Below are 21,858 nucleotides of genomic sequence, written 5' to 3'. Positions count from 1 at the left end.
CAATACATATCTTGACAATGGAATGTCATGTTGTTCACATCAAATAGGGATTACATTCCCATCAAGCATAAACTGACATCTTGGTAGATAAATATACTGTCAGGATGTGAATGACAAGCACTGGGCATTTTGACTGACATAGGTACTCAAAACACTTGTGCGTGCAAGAGCATGCATGGAATACATGCGGATCCAAATGTACAGTGGTGCTTTCTGCTTTGGAGAAACCAGGAAAAGGAGCACTTTCAGCTTGTATATCTGAGTGTGCGTAACTGAGGCTGTATTAGTCAGTGTAGCTGAATTATCTGGACAGATGCCAAACAATGCCATTTGTCTCCTTACTACATTGGCAGTGCATTTCAACCCTATACAATATTGTTGAGGACTTATTGCTGAAGACATTTTCATTCACAGTTTGGATTATCTATATCCAGCGTAGAAATGGTTTGGAAGGTAACGCTCTCAATCACAATTACATCACTGCAACCAATAAGGAATGAATGAGCTATCACAGCTCTACTGATTATTCAATTAAAATGCTAATCAACAGAAGATTAAACAGCGGATTAATCATCTTCTCTCCAAATCAGTCACACATTTGATCAGGTATTGTTCTATGTAAAATGGCTGACATCGGTATAACGGAAAGACATGCTCTGCAAAGCACTTTTAACTTATCATGTGTAGGCTGGGCTAATTGACTAACTGAGAATATACTGCAAGTAAATCATTGCTCCAAATATTTTGTTAATCTTTCAACAATGCAAATTCCCTGATGGTTTAGCAACTTCAGTGACTGCATAGCTGAACAATGCATATCTGCAAAGGCTTGGTTACAAAGTCATGGTTACAAAGGCAAACAGTACTTATTAGTTATTCCAATCAAGGGTCAATGTGCACATCTAACTCCTTAAGATAACTTGCAAAAAAGTCTGAAGGAGCTGTGCCCTTAGACAAATTGCCCATGCTTTCCAAAAAAAAGGTAGATACTTCTTGAACCTGAACTTCCTGGTTCAGAGGCAAGGACTGTGCTGAAGACCTCGTAATTAATGGGTATGTTGTCTCGGAAGTTATTGGAGATCATGTAATCCTCACTCGTTCTGGGTCAAGAATGGGAAATTCACCACAGTTCTTGAAAAGCAAGTAATCTCTTTTGAATAATTGAGTTCAGTTCATCTGACCTTATGGATGAACAACCTACATGTCACTTCCTGTCAAGGTTTCAATCTGAGTACTGTTTCATTGTGTAAGGTACTGGAGGGTGTTATGGACCAGACCAGGCTCCCTCAAAGCATTTCAAGAAAGTAGCCTGGACCTTTACTTTGCTCGTTATTTTAAGCAGGATATTCCAGGAGCGATGTAGCTGACCCAACTACTGAGTTTATTTGCAGAATTTATTTGCAACATTACTGAATGAAATACAAACAACAAAGAGCAGAATACAGAGTAACTTAACATATCTGAAAACCCAACAGATTATCTCAACATAATGATGCTGTTTCAAATACGTGCACAATCCCCATAAACACCTTTTGGCAAAAGAAAAGGTAAAATGCAACACAGGTTCTTACAGGAGAGATGTTAGAAAGAGGAAGGATCAGCATGGACCTGCTTCTTTGGGTCCAGCAGCTTCATAACTGACGGATTGCTAAAACCAAACCAAACCAGAGAAAAGCTGAGCTTGAGAACTGGCCACTCCCCTTTTATTGTCCAAGTTGTTTTAAACTTGAAAGCCTTTTGCCGAAGGCAGTATCTGTTAGCTATAATCAAATTGGCCCTAAAACCCTTCAAACCTAGACCTCTCAGCAACTCTGCATTTATGATCCCTCTGAAAAAAACAACCAAGGATCTCATACCTTGTTAAAGGAGCATCATCATCACAAGGGCATATTACAGCAGAGTACCCTTATCCCAGGAAATAACAAATATCTTCAGGACAGAAGGTAACTAAAAAGACTGGCCAGAAAGGCTTAATTAAAAAAGGATATTTAGCATGATTTCTGACCATTTCAGCATCTCTGATTTTAATTTCTGCTCGTTATTCTGCAAACACTCCTCTGCTGGCAGTATCTAAGCACCTTTAATGTAATGCAATGGCACAAAGTGCAGAATAGGAGCATTGTTTAAAAAAACACACAAGGCCAAATAAGGAGATAATAAGTCAGGATGACCAAAAGCTTGGTCAAAATTTAAGGAGTGTCTTGAAGGAGAAAAGCAGGGTAGAGAGGCAGAGGGATTTAAGGGATGAATTCCAGACCCCAGGATCTGGGTAACTGAAGGCATGGCCACTAATGGTGCAGCAATTAAACTTGGAATACCTTAAGAAACTAGAATTAACTGAGCACAGATATCTCAAAAGGGTTGTAGTGCTGAAGGTGATGACAAAGATTGTGTTCTTGGGGGTAAGTGAGCCCATGAAGGCATTTCAAAACAATGATGGGGAATTTAAATTCAATACACTATTTGCCGAGGAGCGAATGTCGATCAGCAAGTAGAGGGTGATAGAGCAACTGGACTTGATACCAGTTAAGACAAAGGCAGGATCAGTCAAAACCCAAACTGTGTTACAGCTTAGTGGAGACAATATTTTCAGAAAAGGTGAGCAGAGAAAAGTGGTGAGAAGAAATCTCTTTACATAAGCTCCAGAATATTAAGTTCTTAATGGGAGTGATTGGTGTTAAATATCACCGATTCTCACATTTACATCAAAAATACAAAGGATTTCCTCAGTAGATACTTCTTGTACCCATTAAAGGTTTTTATGATTTCGAAGAAATGCTGATCAGAGGAAATTTCAGGAGCACGTTCATGATTTTGCCACACACATATCAAGCAGAGCATCTCTTACCCTGAGTTTCTGATTGAAAAGATTCAGTGGCCCTGGGTGGCAGTTAAGAAAATCCACCTGTTTGAATATTTGTTTTTTGCAGAAGAAGAATTCATTCATATGGCTGTGATTCACATTCACATGCCTTTGAAGAGGTATACTCAGAGACTTAAAAGACAGGGGAATTAAAAGTGGAAATACATTTTGAGAAGAAATTGTGCACCCCTCTTCCTTATCCTTCACCTGAGTTTTGGCTAACAGTAAATCGCTAAATTATTTCAGATTATGGAAGTCAGTAAGAAGAGTACATAAATTAAAAACTTGTAAAATTGACAGTTGAAAAATGGAATTTCCTCACAATGATGGCAGTTTAAATGGAATGTTTTGACAGAGAGATTTTCTGTTATTGACATGTCACGTAAAAACAAACAAGTACAAGGCACTGTGGCTTTAAAATTAGAACAATTTCTTAATGACTTTTACCTTCTGTACTGGTGCCTATTGCAAAAGAAAGCAATAATCTCTTATTAAGTCCACTTACTTGATTTTAAAATGATTTTCTTGTTAAGTTTTGGAAGGAGTTATCACAAGATTGTCGAAAAATGGTTCAAAAAGAGACGACACTATCCTTTAATCCATTTTTTCCATTCAGCTGGATATGGGTTAAATGTAATTTTAAAAAAAATTACTGCAGTGATCTGCTCTCTGATAGTCCTGGTTTCATAGAACCCCAAGTAAGCTGTGATCACTCGCTGCTTCATTTTGAATTCATGGAACTGTCTGGAAATCGACAAGCAGATCATTGGATGCTGGTTGCAGCAGGTTTAAAAGCTGCACTCAAGAGTCTTTAAATCAATTTCTAACTGTGAGAAGGCCTCAGTCAGCAAAACATGATGATATTTATGTAAAATATTGGGTAGAAAATTGGACTGTGCAGGGTAACAGAAAAGGGATAGAGTCTCTTTAAACAGGTTACGGCTCCATTTGTCATTGTGGTGAAGCAGATTTGACTATAATAAAACTAAGCCTGGGGATGAATGGAGGGAGACTTGCCTGTCATCAGTACTGGATTTACAGTGACTGATAGCACTAAACTCCAGTATAGAGAGCCTGTTGATAAACAGTGATTAATTACTGTCTATCCAGTTTATTCCTTTTGAAAGTATATTAAATCCTTCGATAATTATTTGTGAATATATCCAAGGAATGTGGCCAGGCAAAGACGGCTATTTACTGCGTCTCTGGGGAATAGAAAACATATGGTAACGTTTAGACTTGGCAAACTGCAGTACTATGGTTAGGGGAGAGAAAAAGATTTGTGGTAAATTAATCAAGTGAGCCGACAGACTGCCTTGCTTTGAAATGAAGGCAGTATCCATTAAAGATGATTTGGTACAGCATCAGGAAAAGGAAATAAAAATGAAAAATGAGCTCTTTCCGTCACCTGCTTTCATTTCAATCATTCTGTTTCTCCTTTTCATACTGCTATCCCACAGGTTTCTTTATTGCTTTCACTTATTTTCTGACTTGTAAAATTATTTACCTGCATAAAACTCTGGGCCATAGACAGCTCCGACGACTGGATTTAATTTCCAGCCTGAAAGAAGAGACAGGTCTGATGTGAAACAGCTTTGCAACAGCAAACTACATTCATCATAGCCAACTTCAGAGCTTTGCACTCATTTTCACTCGCAGTTTAAGAGTCACTTTCATACACAGAGGATTGGTAATTACAGCACGACTTTAAATTCACACTTGTATTTATTTACTAGAATACATTATTCATGCAGAATCATCAATGTAGCCAGAAAGGTTAGTTTAACAGGAGTCCCTATTGACAAGATAAAAGAATGCAAACAAATACAGGAAGATCGCTTGGCATAAAAACAGTTATTTGTTTGACACACGTGGACAAACATAGTTATTTAAGAGCTGACAAAATCACAAATTTATTTCAGTGCTTGATATATGGTTTTTTGCTAGTTTGTTCCCTCCAGTTCCTCCATATTTACACGCTGTCAATCTGATCCAACAGCATTACTATAAATCCATCCTTCATAAATTTAATAGAGTAAATCTTCTTCTTTCTCCATTCCAACAGTGTCAGAGTGAAAACAAAAGTACACAGCTTTTATTTAACAAAAGAAAATCTTATTTAAAAATTTTAAAAATCACACAACACCAGGTTATAATCCAACAGGTTTATTTCGAAGCACTAGCTTTCAGGAGCTCTGTTCCTTCATCAGGTCGTTGTGCACAAACCCCTGATGAAGGAGCAGTGCTCTGAAAGCTAGCGCTTCCAATTAAATCTATTGGACTATAACTTGGTATTGTGTAATTTTTAACTTTATACACCCCAGTCCAACATTGGCACCTCCAAATCATTAAATTAACCACAAAAAAAATCCCTAATTTTTCTTTTTGTGTATTCTTCAATTTATGTTAATAATATGGATCAGAAAATCTAGACTGATATTCCTGAAAAATGTAGACTCAGAGTGCAGTCATTATTCTCATTGGAAACAAAATTTGACCAATTAAAACAATCATTTTAAAATAATTCCCAGTAATCACACAGTTAGTTGCACTTTCAAGAAAAATCTTTCATAACGTGAACTCACTGGTGAAATAAAGTGCAAACAGTCACAATTTCTAACGTGTGTTAAAGTTACTCTGCGCACTATTTTTCATGCACCAGCTGGCGTACTGTGTTCAATTCCTCTGTGTGATATTTTAATGAAATTGTTAATTTACAGATGATTTCCAACTCCCACATTGGATACAATGGTATGCACTATAACATCTACACATGATTGTATCGAGATTTGAATTGAAAAAAGAAAGTTTGCCTCATAATGGGAAACAAATGAGTGACCACTGTTGCTTACAATGTTTAAACACATTAAAACTTTTTTTTTAACTACAATCTGAAACAGTTTATTACGGTTTAGGCGGCACGGTAGCTCAGTGGATAGCTAACCAGACAACTGCTTTTGATTGTAATTATTTGATTTGATGTCCAAATCCTAACTATTCAAAGAAATAAACTGACTTTCATGTTTTTATTGTCAATTCTAAGCTTGCCTTTGTCCATATATTGACAGAAGAAAATTTGAGCGAAACTTTTTGTTTTAGATTGCAGTTATTGCTTAGTTTAATTTAAAATCAAATCCACTTAAGGTAGGTTATTGGTTAATAATCTACCAAAAACACCACGTTGCTGTCAACAGCACCATTTCCTGCATTGCAAAATTAATTCAGTCATGATCAAAATAAGGAGACTAAGGTTCGAGGTCAAATTGACTGTTTCTTTCTGCACTGCAATTCAAGTCACATTATTACAAAAGTATTGTCTTCATGATGTTCCATCAGTATAAATTCTCCTTCCTACTAGTTTATGACAACAGAACAAACAAAAGGTAGATGTAAACTTCAACATCAGAAAAGTTATTGAAAACTTGATATTTAATCACTGACATCCTATTTGCAAATTGGGAATCAGTTTAGCTCAGTTGGCTGGATTATTGGTTTACAGAGAATGGGATGCTGACAGCATGAGTTCAATTCCCATCACAGGTTTGAGGTTACCATGAAGAACTCACCTTCTTCTCTTGCTTGAGGTCTGGTGGCTCTCAGGTTAAATCACCACCAGTCGCTTCTCTCTTATGAGAGAGCAGCCTCTATGGTCTGGTAAGACTAAGGCGACATAACAGCCAATTGTTTGATTTGTAAAAAGTTAGTGGATCTAAATTGGAGCAGGCAGCAAATCTCGAGTTACATTCCTGAATTGGCTTTATTTGACAACATTTTTTTAAAAAATTGGTTTATTTCACACTATTTATAAATAAATGACCTGAGGAGAAAAATGTCCAGTTGGTATTTTCAAATTCTCCTGTTCAAAGATCTCCATGACATCAACTAACACTGGTAGCTGCAGACAGTACCAAATCCAAATTTTTCCTGATAGTATGGTGGTGCGGTTGGAGGACAAAGTGTTTTAAGTATGGGTCTAGTGGTTACAGAGGTGAGAACTCCCACTGTTCAGGAAGCATTGTCCCTCCTTGAACTTCACTTAATACAGTCTGGACAGTCTAGATATAGGATTTAAATACTTCAAACTATTCAAAATATTCAAATATCTTTCCTCATTTATTGTAGCTGAATCTGTTCAATATACTTCAAACATCTTCCTCTGTAATGATAGAAGTTAATTTTTAATATCCAATGGCAGAATATTTACCTTTATTACAAAGAAAAACTGGACAATTGGTCTATTTTACCAACCATTCCTGATGAAGGGCTTTTGCTGCCTCGGATGCTGCCTGACCTGCTGTGCTTTTCCAGCACCACTCTAATCTAGACTCTAGTTTCCAGCATCTGCAGTCCTCACTTCTGCCTGTTTTACCAATCAGTTAGGTATAATGTTTGGATCCTAACATTACACTATACCATATTGATATACAACTACTTAATGCATTCTCTTGCTATTCCACAACTTTAGAGTCATAGAGTCACAAAGGTCTACCGCTTGAAAAAGAGGCCCATCAGCCCAGTGAGTCTGTGCTGGTCAAAAATCTAAATATTCTAATCCCAATTTCCATCACTTGGTCTATAGCCTTGTGTGTCTTAGCATTGCAAATGCACAGCTAAATACTTCTGAAATGCTATGAGGGTTTCTACCTCTACCACCCTTACATGCAGTCAATTACATATACCCACCACCCTTTAAGTTTTTCTTCACATCCCCTCTCAACCTCCTGCCCTTTACCTTAAATTTATGTCGCCTAGTCACTGATCCCTCCTGTCTACCCTTCTATGCCATTCATAATTTATACATGACAATCTTATTCCCCCTCCATCTCCACTGCTCCAAGAAAAGTAACCCTAATCTATATAATCTCTCTCTTTCCTTGAGTTATATTTCTACAGGTAGAGGTCTACCTTTGTAACCTCGCCCAAGGATCATTATCCATGCAAACCAATTGACTAGGAAGGTTGTGAGGCTGTTTGAACAAGCAAAGCATCACAGCCTGGCCTACTCTTCACCTGACATGAACACACATTTCTGCCAGTGATCTCTCCACCATAAACAGGAGTTTGCCTCAACTAATTTTCTTCACCCAGGAGCTTAAAGTAATTAAATAATTTCAACAACAACAACAAAAGAAAAGTGGATATTGGAAATCTGAAATAAAAGCAGAAAATACTGCAGGAACTCAGCAGGTCTGGTAGCATCTGCATAGAGTGAAATAGAGTTAATGTTTCGAGTCCAACAAAGCTCTTCTAAATGTAGTGTTCCATATCCCAGGCTCTGCTGAATTACCATGGTGGTATCAACCCTAGGACACTTCTTGCAGTAGGGGTTTGCAACCAACTGGATCAGATTCCCAGTGACAGCAGTCGTTAGTTATATTGCTGGGTTACGGTTGGTGTGGTTTTATATTTCCTTGGTGGTAGAATAACGTATTTATTTCAAACGAGTTGATGTCTGCAATGTTGTAGTATCGACAATTCCCAGTTGCATCTGGAAAATATTTCCCAGAGCACAACTGCTATGCGTATGGGTACAAAATACAAATTAAGTTTAAAAGTGTCTTATTTCCAATTTGTCAAGTATTGCAATGGAACCAAGTTTTCCTTTCATGAAGAAGATTGGGAAGAAACAATAAAATAAGTTTAAGGAGAGACAATTGTTTGATTTGCAGTTTATGAATTATTGCTGGAGGAAGAATCCCTTAACATGAGACATTTTAAAACTCAATCTGCCTCCTTTTCAATGATTTTATTTTGGCTAATGCCAAGATGACTTGCTTCAGTGAAACTTCATAATGCATGCTTGGATTCTCGAGATGTCTAGATTGCGGATTAAACCTGGTCCATTCAACTCCAGAAATATACCGATGTTAATAACAGGCTGCAGCAGGAGTAAAAGTAGGGGTTCAAATCCCTTAGGAGGAGAAAGTGAGGTCTGCAGATGCTGGAGATCAGAGATGGAAATGTGTTGCTGGAAAAGCGCAGCAGGTCAGGCAGCATCTAGGGAACAGGAGAATCGACGTTTCGGGCATTAGCCCTTCTTCAGGAATGGGATTCCTGAAGAAGGGCTAATGCCCGAAACGTCGATTCTCCTGTTCCCTAGATGCTGCCTGACCTGCTGCGCTTTTCCAGCAACACATTTCCATCTCAGTTCAAATCCCTTAGTATTGTGGAGCCACAAAATTGCCAACGTAGACACCAATCTCACGCTGTAGCACCAGCAGAAAGCATCTTCTGTGCAAATTCAAACATGTTACTCAATTCAAAGATTTGTTAGTCAATATTCACCAAAATTCACTGTAAATGCTTATCTGCAAAAGCTATACCAGAAAATATATTTCAAAACTCAACACACAATGACATTTTTTCTGTTATTTATCATTAAGTAGAAAAGAAGTTGGACCTCCCAACTCAAATTTGGAATGGGTGTTAGTTTTGCTGTTGCAATTATAAAACATTAACAATTTCTTAGGAGTTGTGGACAATTTTGGAGGGCCATTCTTTTTGTTTGAATAAAATTAATTTAATTGCACAAAGTTGCTGACAATATTTCTGTCATCTATAAAAGTTAATCTTCTCCATCTATGCCGATGCTTGGATGGATTGCTCCATGGACTGGATGATACTGAGCACTGCAATATGTTGGTCAGAATGAATCAAATCTGGAACAGCGCAGTTTTAATTGCTGCTACAAGTTACTTCCCGCAGGTTTAAAAATACTATAATTGAAGTTGAAAACCTATTACTTTGTCCTTGTGGAAACTAATCTTCTGTTGCTCAGATCAGTAATTTTTCTTGTACACGTACTCATATGCTTGTATAATTTGATACAACACAGGGAGCACTTACTCATCACAGCTTTATCTAAGTTTGTCCAGCAAAGCAACTTTTGCATACCCCAGAGTCAAGTGTCTATATTCCTATTGTGGTTTCTTGATTTTTTAAAGCCAATAATACAAAAATAGTCCAATAAAACCTTTTTTGCAATTATCCCAAAAGTAAATGTTCATGCATAGACCGTGCTCAACTCAAAAGGAGAAATATGGCCCTAAGTAAGTCTACTTTCAAGGAGGCTGTTTATTTAATATTAATTCTTAAGTCACAATTTATTTGTTGATAACAAAAACAATCTCCATAGAAATAACTGAGTCAGCGACTGCTGATTACCTTACCATTTGTGTATTGATTGGGGGTCTTTTTGTTCGTCATTACTCTTGCTGTTGCATTGTTTACCTGTGATTAAATGATGAAACAAATCACATTCAGGAATTAATAAGATATTCTTGGAGTGAGCTCTATTTTATTGCATAACCTGTTGTCATAGAGTCATAGAGATGTACAGCATGGAAACAGACCCTTTGGTCCAACCCGTCCATGCCGACCAGATATCCCAACCCAATCTAGTCCTACCTGCCAGCACCCAGCCCATATCCCTCCAAACTCTTCCTATTCATATTGCCATCCAAATGCCTCTTAAATGTTGCAATTGTACCAGCCCCCACTACTTCCTCTGGCAGCTCATTCCATACAACCTATGAACCTTCAGTCAAGTGAAATAATGATCCTGTATTAATTGTTTCAGAAAGGAGTGCACCAGCTTGTGTAAGTCCCTGGATCTTGCTGTAGGCACTCCATGCACTCTGTGGAATACTGACAGGTTGCAGTAGCTCTTTTGAAACTAAAACATTGTATGTTAACCATGATATATAATCATGTAAAATCACAAGGTACATTACAAGCTATAATCTACAGATGACTTTTGTTGAACTGTTAGAGATTTATCCTGTGGTTTCAGCCCATGAATTAGTTACAAGCTTCCCAGGTATCCATAATTGCCTTGTGTCCTATTTTAGAGGAAGCATTTAAGTAATTGCAGTCATGCTTCTGTTAAAACAGCAAAGTAATTTCATGTTAATTCACTCATTAACCGATATTACACAGTGCAATTCACCCCATGTAATTTTGGTTGTTACACAGACAAGAAGTGACAGACGACGAAAAGGTTTTGGTCTTTACTTTGGTCCTTGGGACAGTATTATGTTGCTAGGTAATGTTCCAAGAATGGATTTGTAACAAAGATATAATGACAAGCTCAGTTTCCCTTGCAATAAACTTCAATCCCACCTCAAATGAGTGTTCTCCATTGTACCTAAATGATATTTCCAAGTTCCATGATCAGTTATTGCCCTCATAACTCAGACTGTTGTTTTGTGTTGAAACATCTTCCTGTGCTGTGAACCGATGCCCACTTGGAAATAAATTAAAACTGCTTGAATTCACATCTCACTGGTTGCTCCTAATACCAATAAGCAAAAGGCAAAGAAAGGAAACCTGAGAGTGATAGCGACAAACAAGACATAAAAACATATGAGCAAGTTAAACGGAAAGAGAGTGAAAGAAAATGCTAACTAGTTTATATACATTTCAGGATGCTGTTCAGAAAAGTTTGTTCCACAATACTGTCATCTACTTTCCTAAAAATCCTATAAATGTTAGTTAAAACAATTTGACATTGTCCTGGTACATGCGTTAACATATACTCTTGACTACACTTTTCATAACAATTCACAATAAATGGCTTTTGTAACAAAAGTATTAAAAAAACATTTCTCAAAAGTCAATCTTGAGTGTACATGAATTTCAATTATTTTCCATAGTTTAACCCTGAAAAAAATATATAGTATTGTTCTATATTACTGTGGAGACAAACATCTGTTCAATTGACTGGACAATACGGATGAGACATTTTCTATTTTAAATGTGCTGATTCACAAAAAACATCATTTCCATGAACAGTTTCTGTGCTAGCTTTCTTTATTAAGTGCATGACAATGATGCTGATTTCTATCTGAGTATATAGTTTTGCAATCCATACACATGATGCATTTAAATTCACATTTCTGCTTTTTATTAATGACCTCAATTCTCACCTTTGCAAATGGAAATTCTTAGTAAAGTTCATTTAGATGTATCAACTGAACACATCATGGTTCATTGCAAGATAGTAAGGCCTACTCTCTCTAAATGCAATCCTTCATACTTCTTCGCAATTTATTCTGAACTATCAAAATGTAATTACATTGCATAAAATTAATTACAGTTTGAAGTTTCAATAGTAACACTTCTGTTCTTCTTCACGACAATTTTTCTGTCCATATTCGTCTTCCATTCCCTTCATTGATGTCCCAGTGTGATGCACCATTGATCCTTTGTGTTGAGTCCGTCTTTAAAGAAAAATCAGCCTCAGGCAGGATATAGGCATTGGTGGCTGATCCTGTCTTTTTGCATATCTCTAGTTTACCTTGAGAAAATGAGAGTAAATCGTATCCTTGAGGTCCATGTGTTGAAGATTCTCCTGCACTAAGTGCAAGGACATTGATCCAGTGACAAAGAGATGACAATATAAGTCAAATCCAGATGGTGCTTCTTTAAGGTGGAAGGCGGAGGTAGTGGTTTCCTATGTGACTGTGGTTATTGTCTTTCTTGGTATTGGATTAGATTACTTACAGTGTGGAAACAGGCCCTTTGGCCCAACAAGTCCACACCGACCCTCTGAAGAGCGACCCACCCAGACCTATTTCCCTCTGACTAATGCACCTAACACTAAGGGCAATTTAGCATGGCCAATTCACCTAACCTGCACATTTTTGGACTATGGGAGGAAACCCACACCGAACATGGGGAAAATGTGCAAACTCCACACAGACAGTTGCCTGAGGTGGGAATTGAACCCAGGTGGTGTGAGGCAGCAGTGCTAACCACTGAGCCACTGTGCCACCCACAGAGTTTACAGATTTTGAAGGGATGATTGAAGAAACACTTTGGAGTTGTTGCAGTGCATTCTAATAGATAGAACACAATGTAGCTGGAAGGCATTGGTACCGAGAGTGTCTGCTAAGGTGCTGGTCAAGTTGACTGACTTTTTCCTGGAAAGCATTGAGATTCTCAAATGTTCCAGTTGCATTCATCCAGGCAAGCACAGAATACTCTGTTGTACTCCCATCTTGTACCTTAAAGTAGCAAAGAGGTTGTGTGAATTCAGGAGGAGAATCACTCACCACTGAATTCTTAGCCTTTGACCTATTTTAGGAGTGTCTCCTCTCATGTAACTAGACCAGCTGAGTTTCTGATTAATAGCAACCACCAAGACTTTGATAGTGGGAGACTTGGCAATAGTGCTGCCACTGAATGCAAAAACGAGCTATTTAGACTCCTTGTCGAAGATGATCATTGCATGGCACTCGCATGAGACAAATGCTACTTCCCACTTGCCAACCAGAGCTTGTGCCTTTTTAATCTGTGAGGACAGGAAATTCTTCATTATCTGAAGATCTGTGAATGAAACTCCTCTAATCTCTTCTGAACCTAACTGCAAGGAACCTAATTTGACTCCCTTTTCAATTTTTAATTTGCCTGATCTGTTCCAATGAAATCGTAGGTCCCCAACTATCAACTAGGAAGAATTTATAATTGAAGATCCATTTTAATTTCTACTTAACATTACAAACACCAGCTCAGAAACCATCACTTTGTGACATAGAGGGCAAGATTTACTGATGGAGGAACACAGGTGCACAAGCAGAAGTGTTGAATACAAATCCAATTCAGGACTTAGACCACTAGAGGTCAACCCCATTTTCATACCCTGACTGTAGACTTCTAAGGTACAGCTTTCAAAACATTACTGGCCAAGCAACCAAAGATTATCAGTATAGAGGACTATGTATCAGAGGACCTACACCTTGAATATAAGTCAAATCCAGATGGTGCTTCCTTAAGGTGGAAGGCGGAGGTAGTGGTTTCCTATGTGACTGTGGTTATTGTCTTTCTTGGTATTGGATTAGAACTTCTAACATCTGTGTGACCATTTTGCATGACACCAGTGTGTTATGGAGCATTCATCCCCCTAGGTAGAAATCTCAGGCAGCTGTAATTGATCTCCGAAGGAGACTTTTGTTGAGACAAGGCAGGCCTCAGGCTTCTCCATTTCCAGCAGCTAAGTTGGAAGGGAAGCACAGATCAATTAGGCGCTTCCAAAATATCTCTCACAACACTCTCCTGGTCTGCTCTCCAGTGTTTTAGTCATGGTGCAGAGATATTGTCCCAGGCAATAGGAGATGATGCTCAGAACTGAAAGGAGCTCTGAAACCCTGGAGACTTCCTGCTTCAGTGCATTCATGGGAAGGAGATGGAGTAATTGGCTTTGGCAAAGACCTTATCATACACCTGGCAAATTCTGATTTGAACAGCTAATTGTCTGGGTTAGCAGAGGTCACTTGCTGCAGTCTGGAATTGCACTGAAACTATGAAATATATGGAAGTTAATTTGGTAGTTATATAGTTAACGTAATGGTGTAATGCATGCACAAGATCATATTACAGGGTGCCAGTAACAGATAATGGTAGCATACTGTGATAGGCTAGGTAAATCACTGATAGATGAGCTAATGCTAAAGACGGTGGTGGTGTAATGTGATAGGTTAAGTGTAAAGTAGTGGACCAGTGTGGCAGAAAATGATTAGTTTAGAAAGACAAAGCAGGCTAGTATGATTGGTTATGCTAATGCTATCAGATGAGTGCAGGAACTATAAACTGTAGAGGGTTGAAGGAAGGGGTGGAAAGTTGCGAAGCCATTTTCTGATTATCACAGCCTTTCTTTGCAAAAAGCTTAACTTCGTGAAGGATTTTCTGCCTCTCCTGATAATTCTCAGAGTATTGGATGATCTTTCCACAACAAAATGTGCAATTTCCAAGCCATAGCAATGTTGATAGGTTCAAGCTGGCATTTATGTAACCTTGTGCTGGGCTCCTGTGTTTGCTGCAATAGGTGGTGATCAATCAGTGATGGACAGAGTAAATGTTTGTGAATGGGGTGCTAATCCAGTGGGCTGCTTTGTCCTGGACAGACATGGGTGTTTTCCTTAGAGTTGTTGGAACTGCACCTATCCAGGTAAGTGGGGAATGTTCCATCACATTCCTGACTTGTGCCTTGTAGTTGGTGGGCATGTTTTGGGGAATCAGGTGGTGAGATACATGCTGCAGGATTCCTTGTAACTATAGTATTTATGTTTCAGATCAATGGTAACATCCCAGAATGTTGATAGTGGAGGATTCAGTGAAGGTAATGCAATTAAATGTCGAGACACAAATAGTTAAATTCTCTCCTATTGGAGATGGTCATTACCTGGCACTTGTGTGGCACAAGTATTACCAGTTGTCAGCCCGAGGCTGAATATTGTCCAGGCAGAAGTGGGTACTGCAGATGCAGGAGATCATAGTCAGTATCGATCTTCCTGCCCCTCAGATGGTGCCTGACCTCCTGTGCTTTTCCAGCACCACTCTAATCTTGACTCTGAATATTGTCCAGGTCTTGCTATAGTTCAAGAATTGTGAATGGTGTTGAACATTGTGTAATCATCAGCAAACATTCCCATTTCTGACCTTGTGATGGTCGGAAGGTCATTGATGAAGCTGCTGAAGATGGCTGAGCTTAGGACACTATCCTGAGGAACTCCTGCAGATACATCCCAGACTGAGATGACTGATCACCAATCATAACCATTTTCTTTTGTCCTAGGCATGTCCAACCAGTAGAGTTTTTCTTCCTGATTCTCATTGACTCTAGTTTTCCTAGTGCTAGGCCTTCATGCCACACTAGTTGACCATGCAATTTGTGGTCTTAGTGTTGAGGGTGTTCACTTTTACCTCACCCCTGAGTGGCCCTGGCAGAATACAACTGAACGTCAGTAAGCAGGTTCTCACAAAATTCATCTGCTTAAGAGTATTGTTATTATCCCTCTTCCATCACTTGACAGTGAACTGATGGTTGGTAATAGGCTGAGATATGTTTCTCCTGTGTGTACAGGACACATCTGGGAAATTTTCCACATAATCATGTAGATGCCAGTGTTTTAACTCCTCAATAAACTGCAGATAAAACATGTGGATCTGTACATTCCTGTAGTGTAGGAGTTCTCTTGACTGTCTCATTTCTGTTCCAGTTGAAAAGGAGTACCAGTTGAAACTAGTTACAGGCAATCTTTTTTAATGAAACACAATTATGGTCCTGACACAATCATGGGAAAAGGAATGGCCAGTTGAAGGTAATAAATACGCGGTGTTATGGTGATAGGACAGGGTATTTAGGACTAATTGGCTTGCTCTACAGAGAGCTAGCATGGAACTTGATGGGCCAAGTGGCCGCCTTTAGTGCAGTAAATAGCATATGATAGCATTGAAGAAGAGCATGTTGGCTGGGCTGGACAGTTTCTGTTATGAAGAGAGATTGGACAGACTCAAGGGTTTTTCTTGCTGCAGAAGGGACTGACAGAAGACATGACTGAAATGTATACAGTTGAGGGGCATCGATATGGTAGACAGGAAGAAACATTACTCCATGACTGAGGGATCAGTGAACGGGTGGCATAGATTTATGGTAAGGGGCAGAAGAATTAAAGGAGATGTGAGGGAAATCCTTTTCACCCAGAGGGTGGTGGGAATCTGGAACTCACTGTTACTAAGGTGGTAGAGGCAGAAACACCTACTATCTTTTAAGAAGCTATGGGCCAAGTGCTGGCATGCATGCAATTGGCTGAAGAGTGCATTTTTCTGTGCTGTAGATCCCTATGACTCGATAAATGACGATAACTCTAATTAAAGTATCAAGCCAAAGTTCACTACATTAGGACCAATTAGTAGAATTTGTCCTTAAATGTACTGTCATTCGTCATTCCTGTATGAAATACTTCTCATTTCTTATGAACCAAACTGTGCCTTTCTCTGCTCATTTACAATGTCCAAGGGGCAAATAAAGAAACATCCCATTGTATTCTGGTTTGTTGGAAGATATTAGATCATAGTTTGAGATTAAGCTTGTAACAAACAATTTATTTACTTTAAATTGCGTAATGAACAGCACTGAGTACAGACAATATATTTTCAAAAACGTCAAAGACTATTAATTCTCTCAAAATGCAAAGAACAACAAAACTACCTATTGTATCCTAACTCTCAGTACCGTGTACTCTTGAAACATGCCATTCACATCTTGTATACCATCGGGTATTAAGTATCATGATCAGCCTTCTATCTGTGATAGTCTCGGTCTGACTGTTGTGTTTAAACAAATGCAGTACCTCCCAAGATGTCACTCCTATTCCTTTGATCTAGTAACTGCAAAACTTTATTTCTCATCATTCTTTCTTTGATTTCAGACATTTTCAAGATTCAAAATAATATTTGTCTGGACCATTATATCTGCCAAATAAACATATTCAGTTAACAGTCTCATAAAATTTTCATAAATCAACGAATAAGCTGATCCATTGATAAATTGTAAAGACTGTAAAAACAAGGACAAGAGATAATTGCAAGAAAAATCCATTAGTCGACAATGATAAAAATGAGTTTACAACTGCTTAATTTGGCCTACCAATCCTGTAAGCATTCAGTATGCTGCTCCCTTATATTCTATGTTAGGATGCTAGACCAGAATCAATCATTAAAGAAACTATATTTGGTAACTTAGCAAAGTTCAAAGTAATCAGAAAAAGTCAGCATGGTTTTGTGACAGAGACGATGTGGAGGAGTCGATGTTGGACTGAGGTGGGCAAAGTTAAAAATCACACACACCAAGTTATTGTCCAACAGGTTTATTTGGAAGCACTGGCTCATGGAATGCTGCTCCTTCATCAGGTAGTTGTGAACCAGGACCATAAGATTGTTTGTTCAATATATCATTTCCACTGCATGACACTGTGATCTTTTGCTATAAATTCTGTATCTTATGATCCTGTTTAGTGCCTCCAAATTAACCTGTTGGACTATAACCTGGTGTTGTTGGATTTTTAACTTTGTGACAGAGAAATTAAGTAATTGCTTTCAGAAATAACATGTGGTCTGGATAAGGAGGGGTTGTAGATGTGCTGTGGATTTCCAGCAGGCATTTGACAAGGTATCACATCAAAGGTTGTTGTGTAAAGTAGAAACACGTGGCATTTGGATTTATACATTTGCATTGATGGAAGATTAGCTGGCTGGCACAAAACTGAGATCTTTATCTGATTGGCAGGATGTGACGAATGGAGTCCCACTGAGGTTTGTGTTGGGGATACAGCTTTTTTCCAGTTTACATCAACAACTTTGAGATTAGAAAGGCAGGACAGTTGCATTTGCAGATGACATAACACAGGTCAGAAAGTATGTTGTGAAGAGGGCATAATGAGGTTCCAGACCAGTATAGATAGACTGAGTGAGTGGGCAAACATCTGACAGTTTGAGTAAAAGGTGGAAAAATATGGAATTGGTCACTTTTATTGGAAGAATAAAACAAAACCTTATCGGAGAACAACTGCAGAATTCTAAAAGATGCGGAGGCATCAAAGTTTTCTATTGCGTGAGTCAGAAAAAGTTTGCATACAGATACAGCAAATACTTTTATAAATTAATGGAATGATATCCTTTATTATAAGAAAAAAATTAACACAAATGTGAAAATATTATGCCTCAGTCTTACAGGGCATTGGTAGGGGTTCAATTTGTTCAGTTGGCTGAATGGCTGGTCTGCAATGCAGAGTGATGCTAACAGTGGGGGTTCTGTTCCCACCCCAGCTGAAATTACCATGGAGGACTCTCCTCCTTATCCTCTCTCATATCTGAGGCATGGTGACCCTGTCATAGAGGTGTATAGCATGAAAATAGGCCCTTCAGTCCAAATCATCCATGCCCATCTTTCTATAATGAGAGAGCAGCCCTATAGTGACCTTTTTAACTAGGGCATTGGGGATTAGATGTCTCAAATTCTATGTGCAGTTTTTATTTCTAAAGGAAAGGTGTTAATGTATTGAAGGCAATACAAAGCAGACTGTCTTATGAGGAAAAATTGGAAATACTGGGCTTGTTTACAATGGAGTTTAGCAGAGTGAAGGGTGGCTTGACTGAAGTGTATAATATCCTGATCAGGTCAATGTGGAAAGGACAGTTGCTCTTGTGGGTGCATCCAGAGCTAGGGGATACTGTTTTCAAATTAGGGGATCTCCACTTCAGGACAGAAGAGGAGAATTTTTTTAATGTCTTTGGGTTGAGCAACTTTGTAACACTGTCTTAGGAAGACAGAGACAGATGTTTATCAGTAAGGGAATCAGAGTATTGGAGAAGATGAAAAAATGGAATTTGAAACACAAACTGAACAGTCACAATCTTACAGAATAGAACAACAGGCTGGAAGAGTCGCATGACATTCTTCTGCTCCTAATTCATGTGTTCACACCATCTTGTGAAGATGAACCACTTGTGAAAAGGTGATAAGAAGGTACATTGGTGATCACCTGAGAAGAGATAATCCTTTTCCTCTGGGTACCCTTCCATATTGTGGTAGGAGCTCTCCACCGTGCTGTCTGTCTCTCAGGTACAGATCTAAGGGTGGCTAGACCCTGATAAAAAATGAGAGAACACTTTCCCACCTGAGCATTTGTGGTATCTGACATGGAACAGGTATTAGATACATTGCTGTGGCCAGGGTTATATGCTAGAATTGCTCTGATTTAATTACCTTCCATAATGACCTGACCTGTGACAATGGTACAGAAATTCTATTATTCAGTAAAACATAAACCATGTATCTAGGATCCATCTGAAGAAGATATTATTAGAGCTACTTTATACCTGTAGAATTTATTCACCTCTACAAACTATTAAGGAAATAGGAAAGCTAATATCACTTATTTTGATAATTTTGGTCACAGAAAAAGCTTCCACATGAAAATTCTATTAATATTTCATACCTTCACAGTTGGAGAAAAATGACAATCCAAAACTCTTAAGAAATATGGAATTTTAAAAAAATATTAAGTCCCCTTATGCATTTTCAAACATAAAGATTTCCAGTGCAAAGATCTAAATGCAATCAACAAATAATTTAACTTCAAAGCATTAACTGCCAGCTACATTAAACTAAGTGCCTTTGCTTATAACATGCTTACCATGAATAAGAAGCTATGAAATGATCTATATGAGCGTGTGGTGAACTTCATAAATAAAAAGAGATGGAAGTAGACACAGGTAAGTGATTCAGAAATGGTATGGGTCAGTGATAATGGACTGCAAGAACCCAGGCACAGTGTTTCAGGCACTTAGCATTGGACCAGAATCACTTCTCAGAACAAACTGAAAGCCTGCAGTGCTATTGTGAAAATCAGAAGACCTCGTCTATTAGAAGCAAATTTTACTGTTTCCAAGATTATTGAAACGTACTAAAGCAGGCATTTGTAGTCATTACTGTACAATACAAACTATTACATCTGCTGTGCTAACCATGCTCAGAGTTGAACAAGCTACAGCATATTGGGATCACATTGAATGAAATGGAAATATTTGCAAAATCTTTGGCATTCCAGTTTTAAAGAAGAAAGGAGAGACAGCTTGAAAATGGAGAATTGTGATGACAGTACTTGAAAAGTATTAGAAGTTGCAATTATTTTTTTGTGATGGTGAACAGATTGTTTCATACATATAGTGAACAGTATTAATACTTTTCAACTTCGTAAGTCCATCTCCAGAGAGTTATAGCGATGTACATCATGAAAACAGACCCCTCAGTCCAACTCATTCATGCTGATCAGATATCCTAGATAAATTTAGTCCCGTATGCCAGCATTTGGCCCATATCCCCTTAAACCCTTCCTATTCATAAAATCATTCAGATGTCTTTTAAATGTTGTAAGTATACCAGCCTCCACCACTTCCTATGGCAGCTCATTCCACCATTTGCATGAAAACGTTGCTCCTTAGGTCCCTTTTAAACTTTACCCCTCTCACATTAATCCTATGCCCTCTAGTTTTGGACTCCCCCATCCCAGGGAAAAGACCTTGTCTGTTTACCCTATTCATGCACCATTTGATTTTTATAAACCTCTAAAAGGTTTAGGGAAAATAGCCCCAGCCTATTCAGCCCCTACCTATAAGCTCAAACCCTCTTTACAACCTTTCTTAAATAGTAGCACAATGTTAGCCAACCTCCAGTCTTCCAACACTTCACTTGTGGCTGTCAATAATACAACTATCTCAGCAAGGGACCCTGCAATCACTTCCCTAGCTTCCCACAGAGTTCTAGGGTACACCTGATCAGGTCCTGGGGAGTAATCGACTTTTATACCTTTTAAGCCATCCAATTCCAATACTTTGAAGCAACTATGATGATTTAATTTGCTTGTTCTCTCTGAGGTTTTACAAGTACTTAGCAGTTCCCATCTGCATTAGTATTCATGCCAACAAAAATAGCAGCTCTCATATCAGCAGTTGTAACAATTTTTTTTATTCATTCAGGAGAATACTAGCTGGAATACCAATTATTGCCCTTGAAAATATGGTGATGAACTGCCTTTTTAAACTGTTGCAGCCCATCTGGTATACCGACAATGCTGCTGCAGAGGGTGCGTCAGAACTTTGATCCAGTGACACTGAAGGAACAGCATTATATTTACAAGTTAGGATGGGGTGGGGAGGGAGGGTGAGAGGGTTAGGGGTCAGGTGTAGGGGAACTTACAGATGGTGGTGTTCTCACGTACCTGCTGCCCTTGCTTTTCAAGATGGTAGTGGTCGTGGGTTTAGAAGGTGCTACCTAAGGAGCGATGGCAAACTTCTACAGTACATCTTATAATTGGTACATACTGCTGCTGTTGAGTTTTGGTGGCAGAGGGTTTGAATGTTTGTCAATGATGTGCCAGTCAAGCAGGCTGCTTTGACCTTGGTTGTGTCAAGTTTCTTGAGTGTTAGAGCTGCACCCATCCCAGCAGGTGGGGAGTATTCCATCACATTCCTGACTTGTGCCCTGTAAACTGGCTTTGGGGAGTCAGGAGGGGAGTTACCCACTGCAGGATTCCCAGCCTCCAACCTTCTCTTGTAACCACAGAATTTTGGTGACTAGTCCCATTCAGTTTCCAGACAATGCTAACCCCAAGTTGTTGATAATGAGGGATTCAGCAATGGCAATGCCACTAAAT

General features: G+C 38.6%; 1 protein-coding gene across 25 annotated transcripts in view; it reads right to left on the bottom strand.

Annotated features, from left to right (window-relative positions):
* Positions 1–21,858, bottom strand: part of rbfox3a (RNA binding fox-1 homolog 3a) — a 1,559,488-nt gene that overhangs the window by 67,050 nt on the left and 1,470,580 nt on the right. For 23 of the 25 annotated variants that reach the window (XR_015761407.1, XR_015761408.1, XM_088000569.1 and 20 more), the window contains 2 exons: positions 10,033–10,093; positions 4,371–4,424 (listed from right to left, as the gene is read on the bottom strand). Coding sequence is in view for 23 of the 25 variants with exons in the window: in XM_088000569.1 (XP_087856695.1) it covers positions 4,371–4,424; positions 10,033–10,093 (115 nt within the window). In the remaining 2 variants the exon portion in view is untranslated. The remainder of the gene's footprint in view (positions 1–4,370; positions 4,425–10,032; positions 10,094–21,858) is intronic. The other 2 variants (XM_088000566.1, XM_088000581.1) reach the window with 1 other exon arrangement.

This window comes from Chiloscyllium plagiosum, unplaced genomic scaffold (assembly GCF_037043375.1).
Source record: "Chiloscyllium plagiosum isolate Xiang-an unplaced genomic scaffold, Cpla_swu_hap1 HiC_scaffold_25, whole genome shotgun sequence".
NCBI classification, from domain to species: Eukaryota; Metazoa; Chordata; class Chondrichthyes; order Orectolobiformes; family Hemiscylliidae; genus Chiloscyllium; species Chiloscyllium plagiosum.
This window is presented reverse-complemented; position numbering and strand designations above follow the sequence as displayed.